General features: G+C 39.3%; 1 protein-coding gene across 1 annotated transcript in view; it reads left to right on the top strand.

Annotated features, from left to right (window-relative positions):
• Positions 1-50: 50 nt before the first annotated feature.
• The window catches only part of EIF4G3 (eukaryotic translation initiation factor 4 gamma 3), a 371,582-nt gene continuing 350,040 nt past the window's right edge, over positions 51-21,592 (top strand). The window contains exon 1 of the mRNA XM_044667830.1: positions 51-243. Coding sequence (XP_044523765.1) covers positions 143-243 — 101 coding nt within the window. The 5' untranslated portion in view covers positions 51-142. The remainder of the gene's footprint in view (positions 244-21,592) is intronic.

Raw genomic sequence — 21,592 nt, 5'->3', positions numbered from 1 at the left:
CTTCAGCGCCGCCATCCTGTGCCTCAGTTTCCCTGGCCTCACCTTCTCGCAGAGGGTGCGCACTTGGTTCTCGTTCAGCTGCTTGCATTCGTTCAGCTGCTCCACCCACTGGTCCAGCTCCTTCGTGAATATCTTGTCCTCCATGATGGCGGCGACGGCGGCAGCGGCGGCGGCAGCGGCGGCGGCGGCGGCGGCGGCCCCCCACCCAAACCTCCGGGCCCTCCAGAGCCAGGCGCCCCAACAGTATCCTTTTCACCTGCCTGCACACCCGCGGGGGCCCAGGCTCGGGCCCTACCGGCCGCTGGCCCCACAAGGGAGGGGGCGAGCCCCCCGGGATCAGGAGGGGGTTGGGGGCGTGCGTGGGTCTGGGTGTCCGTGAGTCGTGTCCCTCCGCCCCCTCACGGATGAGCACTGCGGGGATCCCGTCCACGCCCGTGGAGGGGGCCCTCGCGGGGTGGGGGGGGAAGAGAAACCTTCCTGTGCCCCCTCCCCTCCTCTGGCGGGCACGGTGGGCTGGGGCTGAGGAGAAGAAGAGGGAGGCTTTCCCTCTCGAGTGGGAGGACCTCCCCTCCTTGCCCCTCCTGTCCCTTGGGGGAGGGATGGGTGGGAGGAAGATACATCCCTTCTTCCTCCTTTCCATCCTGCCCCAGAGGGCATCCTTCGGTCCTCCACCTAACGGGCAGGGCCCCTAATTAATAGACAATAAACTTTTGTTGGTAAATGTCCTGTTAGTGCAACACTGAAACTTACCAGCTTGCACCTAGAGGTAAGTGGGTTCCCTAGAACATGTAAAACGAGAATTCCCAAGGACCTCCCCCCAACTTTTATTTATTTATTTGGTGAATCGGGGAGTTGTCATGGTGGTTGTAGAACTGGATATGAGAAAGAAATGTTAGACTGGACACTTCCCACTCTCTGGCCTTTAGAGCGGAAGAGGAAATTACTCGAAATGACTCTTCCTTTCCTCTCCTCTTCACCCCAATTCCCACCGCTAGAAAGAGTGGTATTGTGTGGAGAGACTTAAAAGTCTTTTAATTTGCTCCTGGTAGGCCTGAGGTCTAGAGGTAATTCAAGGATCCGCATGAAGCGGAGTGCTTGTTTTGCGCGTGTTTTCTATGTATTCATTGCGTTTTCAGGGCTCGAAAGTGTGGCTTGGTCGAGAATTTAAAGACTGTTTTGATTTTTAGGGGCGGATGACAAGGTATTAGTCTAATAAATGAAATTTAAAAAACCTACAGCAAACCTATAGGGATTTTCAGTTATTATCAACCTACAAATACGATTTCATTATGCACCAGGTCACCTGTATGAGCATAAAATCGATATATCATTATTGGCCATTTGATGGGTTTTTTTTTGTTTCATATCGTGGTGCATGTGACTGGCAGAATGTTTTTAGAGAGGGAAGAAATACAAGGATTCAGAGAACTTCCAAACATATGTGTGAGGTACTCACACACAGTGTTTCCCAGGATCTTAGTTTTATTCATAAATATAATGATAATGCCTACACAGGGGGAAAGAAAGCATCCGTCTCCTGTTGAATCATTGTTGTCCATTGTTTTGGCTAGTTTTCTTTTAAGTACTATTTTTATTCTCCTCTTTTAAATACCGTTATTATACCACTTTGATACAAACCTGAGGACTGAGTTCCATTGCCCTGGGAATATGTATACATATTTCACACAGGGTTTGTTTGGTATGGTTCTCTTCAATGAAAGAGTTCTCATTGATGAGATTAATTCCAAGTGAGGCATACACTTGAACACCAAGTGTTGCTCATGTGAAACTTGCCTCGTTTTGATAGCTCTCCTGAGTGCTCTGCAGTGGGAAAGCTGGCTGGTGTGGCCTCAGCAAATCCAAGCTCTTCAATCTTTTTACACTACTTTTGTTAGAAGACATTCCTTGATGCCTTTTAGCTGCTACCCCACCTATCCTGGAATGGAAGGGTCATTTATTAACTAACAGGTAGTGTGCTATTTCATTAGCTTCCAAGCTAACAGATGGGTAACTTGTTTATGACTGGAAAAGTTAACGTGTAAGGATTGCAGCCCTGTATGTGACAAGGCTTGGGGAGCTTTGTAGCTTGATTCTGGACTACACACAAAGGGCTGGGTATTAGTGTGGCCAGTATGCTTTTTCTCAATGGATCCCAGGAGGAGGGTGCTTGAAAACTTAGAATTGGTAGAGGCTAATGCTGCAACTTTGTACCATCTCATAAAGAGAAGACTGGTGAATTTAAGGTGGATTTTTCAGGTAGACTGATTTAAAACTTTGTCATTTTCTCTTCATTAGTTTTGACTTTACCTTTCATCATTAAAGCTAAAAATAATTTTTCCTCTTCGCTTATTTTTCCCAACTCTCCTTGACCACTCTTATTTAAATAGCCAGATATTTCAATTGCTAAAATTTGGGAGTGTACAGAGTAGAATGAAGACTAAAGTAAGGATTACATTGACATTTGCTGGTGGGATCAGTAGAATTGTGTCTTGGTAATGGAGAGTTGATTAAAATTTACAAAAATGTGGTAACACTAAGAAGCAATTAGGTTTAGTTTATTTTGATGATTTTTTTTTAAACTTTTGGATTGTATCTGCACAGGTAATTTCCTTAGTTGTCTCTTGCCAGGTTTTGGTTCTTCTACCCCTTCCCCTGAGATCAGAATTTGTGTTTGATGAAAATGTGTGTGATAATATGGAAGCTCAGAGTCAGATGTGTGAAGTTGGATGTACTCTTTCTAGGGCACTGCCTTAGAAAGACTGGTGCTGCTGTTTCTGAATTGAACTGGTAGGTTAGTGTGGCATTGGTGAATTTGCAGCAATGGCACAAAAATCCACCCTAGGCTGTCTGTTCATCTTAGGAAAAATAGTAAACTTAAGCGAAGCATTTGAAATTGGCAGACTTCTCAAAAACATAATAATAGTAGAAAAGCTAACTTATTTTTCTGATGCCAATGAACAAGACTACTTGAGTGAAATTCTTTGAGTGTGGGAATTGATTTTTTTACCAAAAATGCAGGTCAAAGGCAAACTGAAAAATCTTTTACTTTTGATATTTGAAATGGAAAAATGTTAAGATCAGGAAAGGAATATATTGTTGCAGAGAGGGTAGCTGTGTGTGTATGTTTGTGTTGGAAATTGGGTCCCCCTCCCCCTGCAGAATCTGCTTTTGGAGAGAACACATCCATGTTCTACTCTGCTACTCTCCTAAATGTGATCATTTAATTTTGCTGAGCCTTAGTTTTCAAAACTGTAAAGTGGGAATAATAATATTTGCCACAGGATGTCCCTGGCACAGTCACTTGAGGAGGTCATGTTGTGGGTTTAATCATGTTTCTGAAATTTAGCACTTTAAGATATTTACCTTGAGATGTATCTGCCTCACTTCTAGCAGAAATGTTAAGATACATGAGGCTGTTATTAACTCAGAGGAACCAGCTTGAAGCTTCTCACTTTCAGAGTAACTTGAAACAATTTAGGTTGTGTTCACATGCCAAAAAAGCTTCTGTCTTAAATAGAACCATGCTTCTGGTCATTATGAACAATTGTTCTCAGCCATCTTTTTTTATAGAAGTCCCTGAGTGTGCTTTCTTTCCTTGATTCTTCTGGTTGACTCACTTAAATTTGGAAAGCTGAAATTCCGTTAGTACAGGCCTCATTTATGGAGTAGCCACAATTTGTAGAGGTTGGGGTTAAGGGGAGCAGAAGAGAAAAAATTCAGAAGCCCTCAGTGAGTTTAAGGTCTAGGAGGGGGAATATGACTTATACACAAGATCTGAAGTGTACAGTGATGCCAGGGCATGTATTAGAGGGAGACAGACCAAGGTCTGTTTGGGATATCAGACCATACTTCTTGCAGGTGTTGGCATTGAGTTTTTAAAGGTTGGAGGGATCTGACAGATCAAAAGGAGTGAGCAAAGACATCCCAAGTTAAGAAAGGAAGATAGAGAAAGCCCAGGGTATGACTGCAGTAATGAGAAGAGACAGGGAGTAATTTGAGATGAGGCTGGAAATGACTTAGAGTAGTGGAGAGATAATACTCTTAAGGCTTTGGCAAGATGACTGCTCAATGATCTGTGGCCCTCATCTTTTTCCGACAAATAAGTCTTCAACCATATCAGTTTGTATTTTTCTTTCCATCATCTCGCTTTTATTTTCACATTCATTTTCAGTATTGAAGTCCATATTTTTTCTTTTCCTTGTACTCTTCTATGTTTTGGACATTGATAAATCTGTACACTGTTTTGGAATGAGTGTAGGGAGATACTTTTTGACCTTGTTGAAAGAGGAGGGTCTGCATATCAGAAAGGAAGCTTTCCATAGGGATGTAAAAAAAACCCAAACAAACCAGAAATCTTCTTACCTCTTGGGAAATGATTCTTTGGATTCCATTGAAATTGCCTAATTCTTCTCATATTCACGGATAACTGAGATGCTTTTAACTTTTTGAACCTTAGCATTGGAGGAGTTTGCTATAGTTTCATTTGGGGCCAGGTGGTCAAGTGCATGCCGATTGTGGCTGTATTCACCAGGACACCAGATCTCTCCCTCTAGCTTCTGGGTAAACCACGGCCTCCTTCACATTGAATGAAGGCTCTTTTTGAGAAGGCCTCATGCCTTCCCATAGTTTCCTAATGAAGAGTGATCTCACCTTTCCACATCTTTAGCCCTTCCTCTCTTGTGTATTTAGGACTTCCCAACTTGGAGTTTCTTATGTGCATATCTTATCTCTCTATCGGATTGACTTGTAAAACTCTTTGAGGGCTGGGATTAGGTTTGAGAGCTAGTTTGGGATTATGGAAGCAATTTGAGACCAGATTTAGAGGGCCTGGGCTGAGGTCCTGGTTCAGACTTTGAAAACAATTTGTAAACTTTAAATCAATAATTTTGAGTTGTTATAGATATTATTTCAAGTCATGATCCCCTGGGAAAGCCTGCAGCTTTCTAAAACTTTACCTTCCTCATCTCTTAAATGGGGCTAATTAGTTGCACTACTACCTGATTGTTGGGAGGAAAGCCCTTTTCAGACATTACAGAACTCAATTTTTAGACACTGGCTGTGACTTTATTTTTGTGCTCTGGGGCATGTTCTGCCTACATGTGGTTATTGAATTGAATTGTTGAGGGGCACACATGGGATAGAAGGAAGCTAGAGAGAAGAGAAGAGAATTGGGGTTGTAGAGAAGGGGAGAAAAGAGAAAAGGGAGGCAGACAAGGGGAGAGAAGAAAGAAGAGAAACAGACAAGGGGAGACTGAAAGTGGGAAGAGAGGAGAAAGAGGAGTGAAGTCATAAGATTCTGAGGTAGGGAGGCCTAGAGTGCTACTAGTGCTTCTGAGTGCTTCTGAGTGCTTCTGTCCTACAACTCCTGCCAAAATGAATAAGTAAATAAACACTTATTAAGTGCCTGCTGTGTGCCAGGCCACCTCAGTGTGCAGCACTAGTATTTCTGGGGGTCTCAAGTAATAAAAGTGGCAAGTTATTGAGCACAGATTTTAAAGTTATGGTCAAAATTGTGTTAATATAAGTTTTAAAAAATTTGTTGGCACCCTTTATTTTTAAATCATGGTCATTTTTGAAATGATCATCTTCTCCATTGAACTGTATCAAAGAAAAACAGTGAAGCTAAAATGCCAGTTCAGTGACCATATCCAACATATATGGAAGAGTTCCTTGCTTCTTTGCTAAGAGGATTGGACTGTGTTTCATGATTTGTTTTCTATGGTCATCATTGGTTTTTCATTTTCTCAAGACTTTGGCTTTCTTCTCTTCATTTACATTGTGTACATTGTTCTTTTGGTTCTGTTGATTTCACTCTAGATCTGTTCACATAAATCTCAGGTTTCTCTGAATTCCTCCTACTCATCATCTCTTTCTTGGACTGACTAGCTTTTCCTTCAGCCCAGCCTAATGTTCTGTAAGCATCTCAGATTCCATCAAGGATCAAACAGATGTCATTGTTTTTGTGCTTCTTCTGAATTTGTGTTGAAGGCAAGACTTTTCCTCTTTCAGTTTTGCAGCCTTCACTTGATTCTCTCACCCCTAAATCTATTTAGTTGCGAAGTCTTATTGATTCTACCTGTACAACATCTCTTGAATCCAATGCCCACTCTGTTGGCAGCCTGATTTAGGCTCTCCTAGACTCTCACTTGCCTCCTTGTGGTCTCCCTGCCTCAAGTTTCTCCCCACTCTCAAAACATTCTTCACACAGGACTTTAACTCCAGAAAGAACTCAAGAGATTTTTTTTTCAAGAGAAGTTCTGACCATGTTTTTCACCTTCTGAGTAAACTGCTTTTGCTCCCTATTCCTTCTAGGATCAAATATAGCTCTCCAGTTTGCCATTGAAAGCCCTTTGCAGCTTGTCCCCAGACCACCCTGCCAGGCTCATTACTTATTGCTGCTCTTTGTACTGGCCAAGCTGGCCTGTGTTGTTCTTCCCTTGGCACTGGCCATTTCCCTTGTCTGAAATGTTCTCTTCCTCCTGCCTCCTTAGAATCACTCAGTTCCCTCAAATTTCATTTCAAGGGCCACCTCATCTTCTGGAGGACTTCTCCAAAAATACCTGTGTATTTACTTTATTTGTACATGCTTACATGTGTACAGATCACTGCTCCCAGTAGAATGTAAGCTCTTAAAAAAAAGAAAAAAAAAAGAATGTAAGCTCTTTTTGGGCAGGTGTCATTAAACATTTAAAAAAAAAATCCTGGTCTCTGGTACATGGTAGGACCTTTAGTCAGAGATTGTTCCTGGTTCCATTGCTAAACCCTCATAAGAACTTTCTAATGTGGAGATGAGTCTCCGGACTTTGGCAGAAGCAAGAAAGATAAGGGACTTGGCAAGTAAAAGCTGTTACTTTGGAGCTGAAGTCCTAGTGGAACCTCAGTGTTGGGAGGATGGGTACACACTGGGGGAGTCAGAAGGCTAGTCAGATTACTTTGTTGACTTTTTTCTCTGTAGTACTTAACTGACTTTGTTCATTGAATCCATTAATTTAGATCTAGAAAAGATCTTAGGAGACATCTAGGGCAGCTCCTTCATGGTACACGTGAGGGATCTGGGACTCTGGAATGGAGAGAGAAAGCCTTACTCTAAGGTGGCAGGTAGCAGAGCTGGGATTGGACCCTGCTGCCTTCCTTGCCCTGTCCTAGCCCTGGCCAGAAGCATGTTCAAGATGGAACACATTTCTTCTCTCTTCCTGCTTTCATCACTCCCAGTTAAAGCTAAGGAAGTAGAGTTTTCTGATGAAGCCTTGTGCCACATCCATGAAAACAATGCTGCTGGCCTCTTGTCAATAGGACATATGATGCAAAGTGTTTCCTAGTAGTGGAGATCCACCTGTTCTTGTATTCCTGTGGCTCAGCATAGAGCCTGGCCCAGAGAAGGCTCTTGTTGATTGATTGGTTCATTCCCTGGCAGTCTCCTGCTTGGTCTGTTGTGATCAGTGATAAACATTTTTGAGATGTCTGGTTCAGATTTAAGGTACATTCTGTAATGTTCCTTTAAAAAAAGGAACAATTAGTTGTGTGAAGGCAATGTGTCTGACCTAAGAACTGTGGGCCTTACTATCAGAGCATGATGCTTTCTAGTCAATGACTAGAACATTGGTATGGCTTTTTCATTGGAGATGGTGCATTGTCATCAACAGGTATACCAGGGAAGGAAGTTTGGAAAGAAATTGCTTAATTGAGATGGCTCCCCTAGTGCTGTGGGGTTTATACTAGGGCTTAGTCCAGATCATAACAAACTTGTTTATAAATGAGACTGATTGAATCCTCAAGTAAGAGAAAAGAAATTCTATGGTGGCTTTGGCATAAACTGACACTTAAAATTCACATTTGGGAAGTGCTGGAGGACCCACTTCCGGTAGTCTCACATGGTAGCTATCCCTGATGGTTTTGAATTTCAGTGCTGAATGCAGATTTAGATGTCCTGTGTCTGGGATTCCCAGGCGCTCTGGGATCCTTGGTTTTGGAACCAAAAGGAAGGAGAAACAGAAGTTATCTTGTCTGGCTATTTCATTTGGTAAATGAGATAATTTAAACAGAGGGGAAGTAGGGAAGTAAAGGGTCTTATCCCCAGCCATTAATCGCAGAGCTGAGATTGTGACCCAAATCCTCTGACTCAAATCCAGCACCTTTTTCTACTTTTCCAGGTTCTTCTCAGCAAACTCATTTTCAGTGCTTTCACAACCTGATTGTTGATGCAGTCAGATAAGTTTAACTTGTGGCTGATTTAATAGAACCCAATGTGTACCAAAAGTAGTTTTTATTTATTTAAAAAAAAAAAAAGAACAATTCAATTATATTGGACAGGGAGATTTACTTTTTTATAGGTGGTGAAGGTAAAGGGTAAAAATCAGGAAAAGAGGCAATAGGAAGAATTTGGAGTTTATTATTGCATTCTTCCACTATTGCTGTTTCTTGATGCTTCCCCGGGGCCTATTGAATAGGGGTCAGACATATGACCAGTGGCCCACAATATTCCCGAGGGCAGCCTGAACCAGATTAAAATGCAATTGGGGAATGTTTAGCAAAACAACAATAAAGTAAACCACAGATAATATTACAGTTTAAAGCTATGTCAATATAAGGCCCACAGGAGTCCTTATTTTTGGTTTTGTGGCCTCTGTTTCTATTTTAGTTTGACACCACTGTCCTAGAGAATGCCCCCAAGTTCTAAAGGCTGATCTTGAAGAACATAAGCTCTAAGAGGACTTATTGAAAAATATAGGCCACTGAGGGCAAATAAGTGACTGTAGAGAGCCGGGCCTAGAGAAAGGAAGTTCTGGGTTCAAATCTGACCACAGATACTTCCTAGCTGTGTGGCCCTGAGCAAGTCACTTAAGCCCCCATTGCCTGAGTCCTTATTGCTCTTCTGCCTTGGAACCAATAACATAGTATTGATTCTAAGACAGAAGGTAAGTATATTAAAAAAAAAAAAAAGAAAAGAAAAATGTAGGCAAGGGGACAGACTGAATGTCTTTTGTCTGAGAACCAGCCCAACTAAATGTGGATGGGCTTGACACCACAAAGTTGGTATTTTTATTTGATTTTAATAATCAGTGGAGGCTACATTATTTCAGGCACAGTACCTTGTGTAGTAGTTTCATCTACTTCTAAAGCACAGGAGAGTTATAGTATGTCTTGGTGGGAGTAATACCATTGACAGAATCACACAGATCCTTTAAAGTTATGATTTGAGGTCAAGGTGGGATTTGAACCAGAGCTCCTCCTGACTCCCATATCCAGGAATTCTTTCCACTATATTTCTCCACATGTTTGAAGAACAGCTGTACAGGTCATTTGGGAGCATCCTTCCATCAGTCCTTTGTAGTAGAGTAGTTGGAACTGTTGGGGAGAGAGAGGCTTGGAGGTTGCCTTCCATTACCAGGCAGTTGGTAGGATGTGATGGTGCCAGTGCATGTACGTATTCTGCAGCTGAGATTTGTGTATATGAATGTGTCCTTCTCTTTGAAAGGTCTTCTGGAGCTAGGAGCAAAGGTGTGATAGTACTGGCCAGAGAAGCTGAGAGAGAGGATTTTAGGGTAGGGTTAGGAGAATAGAGTGCTTGACTGAAGTGGGCAGAAAAGTATGAGAGAGGAGGAAGCTTATTGAGCACTTGAGCTGGAGATGACTCGGGTCTCCCAAACAAAAAGTTGAGAGAAGAGCCCTTTACCCATCCTTTCCTTACAAAATGAATGGCCTCCAGGGAGAGAAGGTGCCTTGCATTAATGGGGTCCTTTGCTTTGGGAATGAGTGGAAAAGACTCAGACTTTTCTATCTAGGGTGGGAAACTAATCCAGATGCAGTACAGAGCCTATCTTTCAAAGTACCAAGTCTAGTGGAAGTAAGGAAGGAAAAACTATACTGGAGGAGTGGTTGCAGTAGTTAGCACAAGTTGTGACTTTAAAAACTTGTCTTCCCTGTGAAAGGCAGGCATGCCATCAATCAGGTTGACGAGGATGGGCCTGGAGAAATGGTAAATACAAAATATTTTCAATGACTAAAAAGTAAATTTTAATCTAGAAGACCAAGAAATCATTGTTGCTGCTTTCTTTGAAAACTTTAGAAACTTGGTGCAGCTAGGTGACCCAGGGGCTAGAGAGGCCTAGAGATAGAAGGCCCTGGGTTCAAATGTGGCTTCAGACACATTTGTTCCTAATTGTATGACCCTGGGCAAGTCACTTAACCCCAAATGCCTAAACTGTACCACTTTTCTGCCTTGGAACCAATACATAGTGTTGCTTCTAAGGTAGGGGTTTAAAAAAAACCCCTTGAGAGATTCTGCCCCTTGAAGAGTTACAACTATGGCCTTTATTTAGTAAGTAGAAGTTCTTTATTTAAAAACTTTTTAAAATTCCCTTTATTTTTATACTACTTTCATTTTTAAATAAACCCTTCCTCAACAAACTGTCCCTTAGGGGAAAAAATTAAAAAGAGAAAAAAGATAATTAACCAACACTTCACTTGGTACATACAGTAAATGTAATGTTTTGTGCCCATAGTTGTTGCCCTCTGAAAAGCAGGAAGGCAGGCATATTTTCTCACCTTTTCCCTAGGGCTAAGCACAGTCATTATCATTTCATAGTTTCAGAGGCCTCAGTTTTGTTTTGTTTTTGTTCTTTCCATGGCCATTATTAAAGTAGTTGTATTGCTTCCCTGGGTCTGATGACTCTTTCCTTTGTATTCATTCACATGTCTTCCCAGACTTCTCTAAAATCTTATTCATCATTTCTTAGATTGAAATAATGTTCTCTTAATTCATGTGCCATGATTTGTTCAGGCCTTCTCCATTCAGAGTATATTGGACTTTGTTTTCAGGTTTTTGCCAACCCAAAATGCTGCTGGGTCTCTTGGTACGCATGGAACCCCTCTTTTCCGGCTTTGATCTTTGGCGTGTGTGACTAGCAGTGGTATCTCTGGATATTTTAGTTTCTTAGCATAATTCCAAATTTCATTTCAAAATGGTTTGGCCAATTCACACCAAGCACAAGTAGTATTCCTGTTCATCCTCAGGCGTTGACTCTTCCATCTTGTGTCATCTCTGCTAATTTGCTGGCATGGTGAGAGGTGAAGCCTCAAAGTGGTTTTGATTTGCATTTTTTTTATTAATGATATTAATATTAACTAGCAGTTTCATACAGTTGTTAACTTTGGTTTGCAGCTCATAAAAAGTTCTTTATAACTGCAATCTTGTGTCTCACTATTCATTCAATAGATATCCCTTGAGCCTTTACACTGGCCTTAGCATTGTGGTTTCTGTTTAAGTATGACAAAAGTCATGATCTCAAGTATTCCAGAGTCTTAATGTGTAATAAAACCGTATATAGAAATGGTAGTAGTAGCAATTATAATAGCTAGCATTTACATCCTGCCTACTTAATGTGTCAGATAACTATGCTAAGCTCTTTACAAATATTATCTCATTTGGTCCTTTCAACAACCCTTGGGAGGAGGGGTAGGTGTGTGTGACAATGGGGTTCACAGTAATTTAGCTTCCTTGAAGGATGTTGTAAAAGTTAGAATTTGGAGAGAGGAAACGGAGGAAGGACTTGTAGGAGAAGTGAGAGAGAGGAGAAAATAGGCTATGTGAGACTTGAGATTTATGAATGAACCAAGTGTATTTTTAGAGTTAAGAGAGTAGTTTGGTCTTATGGTTTGACATATTAACGGATGCAGTTGGAAAAGAGCTTGGGCCTATCATCACTATATGATATCTCCAATGCCATCCACACTGACAACTTGAGACTTTTCTTGTCTGAAGAAAAGTGACTTGATTAATGCCATTTTTTACAAAGATTTTTTATTTTTTAAATTTTTATGCTTTTGGTTGGATCAGTCATTTCTGGTTAAACTGTGGCCTTCTCTACACAATTCTCCTTCCTCACCCTCTGCTCCTTTATCCACCATGTGACAAAGATAAGCAGTTAAATAAAAATTAACCAATGTAGTGACCATCTGATTAGGTGAACTGTGATCTACCCCTCTTGTCATCTACCTGCTGGACAAGAAAAGAGGGAGGGAGATCTTGAGACCCATTTTTCAGGGCCACGTTTGGTCATTAAGCTTACTCAGTTTGTCTTCCCTTTAGGGTTCTTTTCATTTATATTGTATGGTTCTTGTATATGTTATTCTTCTGGCCTCTTTATTTCACTGTTGTTTTTTTTTCTCCTTATTTTCCTGAGATTCTTTGAATCCCTCATTTGTTAGTGCTCTAAAATCTTTCTATTACATCCATATTTCATAATTAGTCGAACCATTACTATGTCCCATTTTGTTAACCAGTTCTCCATTCTTTCAAAAAGTTGTTTTTAATGAACATTTGGTTTGTATCATCTCTTTATTTCTCTCTTTGACTTCCTTGGGGTACATGTGCCATGGTGAGATCCTGTGGCCATAGGGTATGAACACACATTTTAGTCACTTTTTCATAATTTCAAGTTGTTTTTTTGGAACAGTCAGACTAGTTCACAGCTGCAGAAGGCAGTGTTTTAGGTTAAGGTTAGTTTGCCTGAGGTGTTTAAGATAGTTTGGCCTGGGAAGACATCAAAGACAGGAAGTCCAAGAAATCTGATCTAGAAATAATTTTGCACATTTCTGTCAGCAATGATAGACTTATAAGTGGAATGAATAACCCTGGTCCCATGCCTTAAGATGGTACAGGTATTTGATAAAGAATATGTGCTCTGTGAAGGAATGAAATTATGAGTGTAGTTCTGGTTGAATTACATTGCTCTGATAGTGGTCATAACGTTAATTATTAAGGAGACGGTATGGGGCTTTTGATAGAAGTGTTAGTCCTGTGATTAAAACATTTATATCATTTTTCTAAATTAATTTTCATTCTGATTTATTGAAAGTAGATCTGATGTTACAGCAGGCTACTCTAGTGAAAATATGAAGAAGCAAGATCAAGAAATTCCTTTAAGCTAACAGGATTTTTCTTTACTATGCAGGAAAAGGCCATATTAGAAAGAGGCATTTTATATAACCTTTGGGGGTCTAATAAAAGCAGAGTTTATTTATTTTGAATAAAGGCTCTGTGCATAAGCCATCATTGGGTGACTGGAATTGAAATGCTCAAGAGTTGTATGGTTTTTGGAGTTTCTGGGTTTTTTTTTTTCCCATTTCTGTGGCTATTAAATTAGTGTGAACACCACCTGGTTGGACTACAAGCTAGTGCTGGAACATTAGGCATAAATTAATTTATGTTGAACTTTTAATAATGTCAAGCATCTAAATATCCCTGACTTTCAAGGCTGGTACTCTATTGTCAGCTGTTATGTTGCTTTGTTGTTGTATGAGGGTGTTGATATTTCTCAGAAATGTTGCTCTTTGGAACTGATCCAGCTTCCTGAGGTAAGTGATATTTCACAAGCAGGCAGCCGTTCACTTGACCTTAACTTATTCCCTTTTGTGTTCCAGGACTCTAGAGGGAGGGTACTTTTCAGTGAAAAGTTAGATTGAGGCCAGGAAGACCTAATGGTGCTAGACTTTCTTCTTGTTTTTGGTTCAGTCATAAGCAGAAGCACCAGGCACTGGAGTGTGGATTTCCTTTATTTTTCCAGTGTGGGTCTTTGAGTGGTGTCCTGCAAGTTACTATCACAGTCAGGGAACTTGGACCACCTGGAGATCCTCAGTGGTACATGCAGTTTGGTTTTCAAAACTGATTGGTCTGGTCTGAAATCCTTTGTGAATATGTTAGTCTTTTGATGTATCTTTAGCTCAGCTTTCTTCATTTGCTCACATAATTGTGAAGGTCTTGGAGAGCAGGGGGTGAAAGAGAAGGTAGAAAGTAAACAAAGTATTTTTTTAAGGGCCTCTTTTGCGCTGGGCCTGGGCTATTCACAAATCTTGCCTCATTCAATCCTCATGAAAGCCCCACTGTTAAGATATCCAATTTACAGATGAGATGAGGAAACTGAGGTTCAATGACTTCACACAGCTAATGAGTTTGCGAGGTCACATTTGAATCCAGTTCTTCTGACTTGAAGCCCTGCCCTGTTTCCATTGTGTGTGCATTGCCACCTGTATGCCTTTTGTAAAGTGTGGTCCAACTCTCCTTGAGTTGTTGGAGCAGAACTTTAGTCTTTGGTGCTTTAAAGGATCTCTCTCATCTAGCCTTCACCATTTGAGTACTGGACTTGTCCTAGCTGGGATTGCTATCGAAGAATTCTTCTCTTTAAGGGGCAGATTAGGTGCCGCAGCCTGGAGAGTGCAAAGCTGTCCTAGTCCTTAACCTTTCTGCTAGTGACCAACAGATGTCTTGAGTACAGATGCCTGGGTGACAGTCACAGCAGATGCTTGTTCTCCCTGGGGAATCCCTGGGACCTTTCCAGGATCTGATCTGAAGCCCAGGCCCAGCCCTTTGGTCTTCCTGTTTATTTGTCTGTTGAATCTACTTATTTGGCTGATTTAACTGGGGGCCTAGGCTGAGGACTTGAGGTCATGCCATCTAAGGCATAGAAGATGTTTGTTTAGCTTGGTGAATGGAAGACTTTTGAGGTCCTGAAGCTGCCTTCAGCATGTAGAGGGCTTGCCTGGAAGAAAAAGAACAGCAGGTTCTGCTCAGAAGGCACCAGCATTTGATGTGGGAAGACAGAGTGGTCTTTTGGAGATTGCCAGACTTGGGATCAGTCAGAACCGCCTCCTTCTCTGATTGTGTGCATAGGAACATGGGCAAGTCACAATCCCTGGGTGTCAGTTTCTTGTAAAATGGGAATAATGAGATCTATAAGACCTAACTCATAATGTTGTGAGGTTCCAGTGTCATAAACTGCCTTAACAATTATGATTAGACTTACAATTATTATTAGTCTTTGAGACTAGAACTAGAAGCTTTGGGCAGAGTTGTGGAACAGGCCTTGTGAAATCAATACAAAGAGAATTTTTTTATGATTTGAGTTGTTCGGAAGTGGAACAGGAATACTAATTGACATTTACGTAGTGCTTGAAGATTTGCCCAATGTTTAACATAGATCTTCTCATTTGCTCCTTACAATAGTCCTTCAAGGACTGTTATTATGCCCATAGAGGAAACTGAGGCCTAAATCAAGTCCTGAAACAAGAGGATGTATGCTGGGATTTGGACTCGGATCTGAGCCCAGTTCCAAAGATTCAGGAAGCCTCTGTTATCTATGTGTGGATACTGGCTGCTAGCCTTCCAGACTGCTGCCTTTGAGGTCCTTTCCTACTTTACTGTGGAGATTTTGTTATTCCATTCAAACAGATGGCTCCAGAGCCTGTAATAGGATGGTCTGACCATTTAAAGAGAAAAACACTAAATACTAAAAGGGAGTAACTGTATTTTGTCAACTCCAGAAATATTTGTTGTTGAGGAAAAGAACGAATAAGGTTATTGCTTTTATTAGCATGATGTTAAATTTATTTGGGGTTGCTACTGTGGGAATATAATGTCATACATAGTTAGGAATGGAGAACTTTAGTTGGAGTTGATGAAAATCAAACTTTTTGAGGTACTTACTTGAAGAATAATTTCTCCACTGGGAAACTTTGCATTTTAAGACTGTTGAATAGAATGTGTGATGATCGCCACGTAGGAAGGGATTTTAGTAATTTCATAAAGATTCAGATTGCTTAATTTCACATTATATATGTGTTTGGCCGAAAGGAAACCCTTGATGGAGCAACTGTATGTAAGGAAATAATAAATTATGTCAATGAACCTTTTCATACTCCTCTGGATAAAGAACTTGGGGTGAAGTTGGAAAAGATCCCAAACTGATCAAGGACCCTTTAATGTTCTAATCTGAGCTGTTAAACAAACAATTAAGGGCTCAGTAGGGAACATGATAAACCCCTTTAGAACAAAGAGATTTAAAAGGGAATTACCTTTGGTTGGGGAGAGAGAGAGGGAAAATTAAATGGAACTTGCAATTTAAGAGATCAGGAATCTCTTTTTCCTGGCTGCCTGTTTTCTCTCTTGCGGTGTACCAGTTTCAGTTTGATTGTAGATATTTGTATTTTCAAACAATTACGAATTGTATTATCAGGAACATAATACTTTTCTTCAGAATTTTTTACCCCCTCCAAAATTGTTTCTCTTTTTTTTGCATCTTGAATTTCATGATGTTGAGAAAATTTAGTTACAACTTTTTGGAGCGTAATTGTTTTGCTAAGTTAGGAATGCTTTTCCTTTTGACTTTTTTAAAATGGAAAGTTGGTCATCTTGAAGAAAGCAAGGCTTTTATTGTAACTCTCACTTCAGCCAGAGGGAGTTGTAGCCTGCTTCTATAAATTATTCTCTTTTGTGTTTTTATTTCATAGAATCTCAGAATTGGAAGAGACCTTTGAAGGCCCTTCCAAACTCCCACCCAGGGAAGGAATCTCATTTACTCCAGGGGTGGGAGGGAGGGTAAGTGGTTGGAAGGGTACTGCTATTTTTTCTCTCTCAATTCATTAAAGCAAGTTATATTTTATAAGTGCTTCCTCGTTAGTGCATTGAGGTTGTTAGAAATCTATCTAGAAATGCTAGGTAGAGCACACTTGTCTTGAATCCAGGAAAAGTAAAATTTTAGCTTCCAAGGCAATAAAAATGGAAGGGACAAAGAAGCAGCCCACTAATGGTGAAGTGTGGGAGACTTCTGGGTTCCAGAGAGCCAGCTTGAAGGGTCCCTGAATAATCTTTCTAGGATGTTGGACCAGAAAGCTTCCTGACAGTGGGCAGGAGTAGAGCTGAAGCTTCTAAAGCAGCAGTCTGATAAGCCTGTGAAGAGGAGCCCCTGGGGAGGGGGCCTCACTGCTGTGCTGCTTTGTGTGTTCCAGAGTTTCTGCATGGCTGCTGGGTACTTGGATCTTTTCAGGTTATTTTGGCAGCAAAGGGAGACTTGGACTGCAAGAAGGATCTGAAGTTCTTTCCCATGTAGGCGAGCTGGTGCTTGTGAAAAAGCAATCACCTCCTTGTGGTAGCTACTAGGGCACCCTGGAATGGAAGTTCCTTATAGCCAGTGTTTAGTTCATTGTATCTTTAGCACCTGTCACAGTGCCTGGCCCATAGCTGGGCCCCAGTCAGTGCTTGTTGATTGGTTTGATATGGAGTGCACAGTTTTTTGTGTCTTGTAGAAATGTCTTTTTTTTCCGCTGTAGTTGATGTCCATGTGCAGTTGAGAATTAAGTGAGGAAACTTTTTTCATTTTTTTATTGTCATGCAAAACACACTTCCATATTGGTCACTGTTGTAAAAACAAAATCATACATAACCCAAACCCTAAAATAAAAAATACACTGGATGTGAAAGAAGACTTCAACAGTTCTTTCTCTGGAGGTGGATAGCATTCCCTCTCATCAGTCTTTCAGCATGTCCCAGCTTGTTGCATTGCTGAGCATAGCCAAATTTTTGCACATAGTAATTGTCCAATATTGCTGTTTACTGTGTACAGTGTTCTCTCATTTCTGCTTATTTCATTCTGCACCAATGTTCTACAGATCTTTCCAGCTTTTTCTAAAATCATCCTGCTTATGATTTCTTATAGTACAATAGTATTCCATTACCAACATGTACCACAATTTTTTCAGCCATTCCCCAATTGATGGATATCCCCATCATTTCCCGTTCTTTGCCACCACAAAAAGAGCTGATATAAATATTTTTGTACAACTGGATCCTTTCCCCTTTTTTATCTTTGGGATACAGACCCAGTAGTGGTATTTCTGGATCAAAGAGTATGCAGTTTTATATAGCTCTTTGGATATAGTTCCAAATTGCCCTCCAGAATGCTTGGGTCAATTTACAACTCCACCAACAATGCATTAGTCTTTCGATTTTGCTATGTCCCCTCCAACATTTACTGCAATATTGGCCAGTCTCATAGGTGTGAGGTGGTATTTCAGCATTGTTTTAATTTGCATTTCTCTAATCAAGAGCGATTTAGAACATTTTTTGTATGGTTGTTGATGTCTTTTATTTTTTTCATCTGAAAATTGCTTGTACATATCCTTTGACCATTTGTCAATTGAGGAATGGCTTATATTCTTATAAATTTGACTTCATTCTTTATAAATTTGAGAAATTGGACCTTTATCAGAGACATTTGTTATAAAATTTTTTTTTCCAATTTGTTGTCTCCCTTCTGATCTTGGTTAGATTAGTTTTGTTTGTACAAAACCTTTTTAATTTAATATAATCAAAATGATTCATTTTGCATTTTTGTAATGGTCTCTTTCTTGTTTGGTCATAAATTCTTCCCTTCTCCAAAGATCTGTCAGGTAAACTGTTCTGTTTTCCCCTAATTTAATTATTGTATCACTCTTTATATCTAGATCATATATTCCTTTTGACTGTATCTTAGTATAGGTTGTGAGATATACTGGTCTATACCTAGCTTCTGCTATACTATTTTCCAATTTTCCTAGCAGTTTTTGTTAACTCATGAGTTCTTATTCCAAAAGCTGCAGTCTTTGGGTTTATCAAATGCTCAGGTTGCTGTGGTCATTTACTTCCTGTATGTTGTGTATCTAATCTACTACATTGATCCTACCATCTATTCGTTAGCCAGTACCAAATTGTTTGGATGATTATTGCTTTATAGTACAGTTTGAGATCTGGTACTGCTAGACCTCCTTCCTTCACATTTTTTTTCATTATTTCTCTTGATATTCTTGACCTTTTGTTCTTCCAGGTGAGTTTCGTTATTATTTTTTCTAGTTAAATAAAATATTGGCACTGAATAAATAAGTCAACTTGGGTAGAATTGCCATTTTAACTTTATTGGCTCATCCTAAACATGAGCAATTAATATTTTTCTGATTGTTTAGGTTTGACTGTGTGAAAAGTGTTTTGTAGTTGTGTTCATATAATTCCTGTGTTTGCCTTGACAAATAGAATTCCGGGTATTTTATATTATTTAGAGTGATTTTAAGTGGAATTTCTCTTTCTGATTCTTTATGCTGAACTTTGTTGGTAATAAATAGAAATGCTGATGATGTACACGGATTTATTTTGTATCCTGTGAAGAAACTTTTTATAATGCTTTTTAATCAAAATTATTTTCTAATACCAGATTTTATGGCTTAGTTTTTAAAAAATTTATGTTTCCTGTTTTCTTACATTGTCATGGTGTCTCATGTATTCTTCCCCCCTTCCTTAGCCTATATATCAAATAGTATTTTTTTAAGAGAGAAAAAACAATAGCCCCCATAACTGTTTGATATATTGAGGTATCCAAAAGCATGTGTGACATGTGACACCTGTGAACCTCCCAACTCTATCCAAGGGGCAGATTGGAGATGTTTTCTCATAGATCTTCCTTTGAGTTTTATTTGATCTTTATGATTTTTTTATATTTAATTTTTTTGGTGGTGTTCTTTCCATTTATATTGTTGTAGTTATTGTGTATTTGGTTTGCTTTGAATGCCTCAGTTTATTTAGATTTTTCCAAGCTCATCTGTATTCATCACACATGTGATCCTTTAGCATGGTAATATTCCATTAAAGTTTATATACCATAGTTTCTTTAGCTATTCCCCAGTCAATGATGGGCATCTACTTTGTTTTCAGTTCTTGTTGTTCAGTCATTCAGTCATGTCTGACTATTTCTTGGCTGAGATACCGAAGTGGTTTGCCATTTCTTTCTCTACCATACCCCCATTTTTCAGATGAGGAACTGAGTCAAATAATGGTTAAGTGACTTGCCTAGGTTTACGGAGCTAGTAAGTTTCTGAAGCCGAATTTTAACTCAGGTCTTACTGATTCCAAGCCTAGTGCTCTACCCACCATACCACCTAGCTGTTTCTTCTAATTCTTAGTTATCACAAGAAGTGCTGATATAAATATTTAGGAGTATATGGGGTCTTTTTTTTTTTTAATTGATAACTTCTTTAGGATATAAGCCTAGTAATGGAGTCTGATTCAAAGGGTATGCACATTTTAGCCACTTTATGTGCATAATTCCAAATTGCTCTCTAAGGTCCTGGTACCATTTCACAGTTCCGCCAATAGTGTGTTAGTGTACCTATCTTTTCTCACTCCCTCCAATACTGACTGTTTTATGTCTTAATTTTTACTGAATGGAATCTATTCAGTTAGTTCTTATCATTTATGCTGCTATACTTCTGTATCCTAGTACTCTACTACTCTACAGCAATGTGAATACTGGCCCTCACCTGAGTTCTTTTTTTTTTTTTTCAAATATTTATTGATCATAATGGAAATTTTATACAAAACAGAATAGACCTGAAAATAATGTAATCTTTCATTCTCCCAAAGTTATGGATCCTGACCTGATTTGTCAGCCAAAATTTAGTAGACATAATAAACTACTTTGCAAAACATTCAAGCAATGCTATGCATTTTAGATTATGTTAGTATTTCCTAATATTTAATGCAGTGGCATGAGTGAAATTAAGCTATGTTAGATGAATTATAGTTCTGTTTTTTTATTTTTTTAATCAGGGAATAATTAAGCTAAGATTATATGACCTTTTCTCAGAGGTTATTATAGAGCGAATTATTTTTTTTTAAATTAAGTTTATTTAACTAATTTAGAGTATTTTCCCATGGTTACATGAGTCATGTTTTCCTTCCCTTCCTCCTATTCCCCCTCCCATAGCCAACAAGCAATTCCACTAGATTAGACTGAATTCTTAAATGAGGTAAAAGGTTAAACAAATGGCCTCTAAGGTCTCTCATACATAAAATTATTCTTCAAATATAGCTTGAACCTATACTTGAGTTTAACATTCTCCTTCTTTCCACCACCACCCACCAAGAAACTCCCAAACTACCAACAACAAAAAAACTTCTGTCACCATTAACCAAAACAAATCAACTCTGCTATTCTTCTTGACACCTGAGTTCTTGAGGAACTTTTAAGGCATTCTTTTTTCTCTCTTAGTCATTTTTTATTTTAATTTGTTTCAGGAATAGGTTCCTGCTTAACTCAGTGAGTGTGTCATATGAGGTCATTTCATTCTGTTTATGTTCTAAGAAAAAGTAAGAAAAATAAAGAAATAAAGCAATATGCTCATTCTGCACTGTCTATCAGTTCTTTATTGTGGAAGAGGGATAACATGTTTCTTCTTGAGTCCTTTGGGATTGTAGGTCATTATGTTAATAAGAATTTCCAAGTTTTTCATAGTTGATTATCTTTACAATATTACTGTTACTTATAAATTATTTTCCTGGTTCTGTTCAGTTTACTTTGGAAAGTTCATACAGGTCTTCCTAGGCTTCTTTGAAACCGTCCTTTTTATCATTTCTTATAACACAATCATATTCTGTTGCATTTATATATCATAATTTATTTAACCATTCCTGATTGATGGACATCCCCATAGTTTCTAATTCTTTGCTACCATATAGACCTATTAGTGGTATTGTTGGGTCAAATAGTATATACAGTTTAATAGCTTTTGGGGCCTAGTTCCAAATGGCTTTCCAGAATGATTGGAAAAGACATAGGATAAGAGACTAACACCTACCTGATATTTTGGGTACATACCCAGAAGACTGTTAACTGTGCTTAGATGGTTTGTATGAAAAAGCAGGTCTTCTGTAATGTCTAAACTTAGAGACTAAGTTAAAATGGCACAGGCTCTTTCTTCTCAGTAAAACATTTTTCAGAATGTGTGGAAATGA

The sequence above is a fragment of the Gracilinanus agilis genome, chromosome 3 (genome assembly GCF_016433145.1).
Source record: "Gracilinanus agilis isolate LMUSP501 chromosome 3, AgileGrace, whole genome shotgun sequence".
Taxonomy (NCBI): Eukaryota; Metazoa; Chordata; class Mammalia; order Didelphimorphia; family Didelphidae; genus Gracilinanus; species Gracilinanus agilis.
The sequence above is the reverse complement of the archived record's forward strand: the minus strand, read 5'-3'. Positions and strand labels throughout refer to the sequence as shown.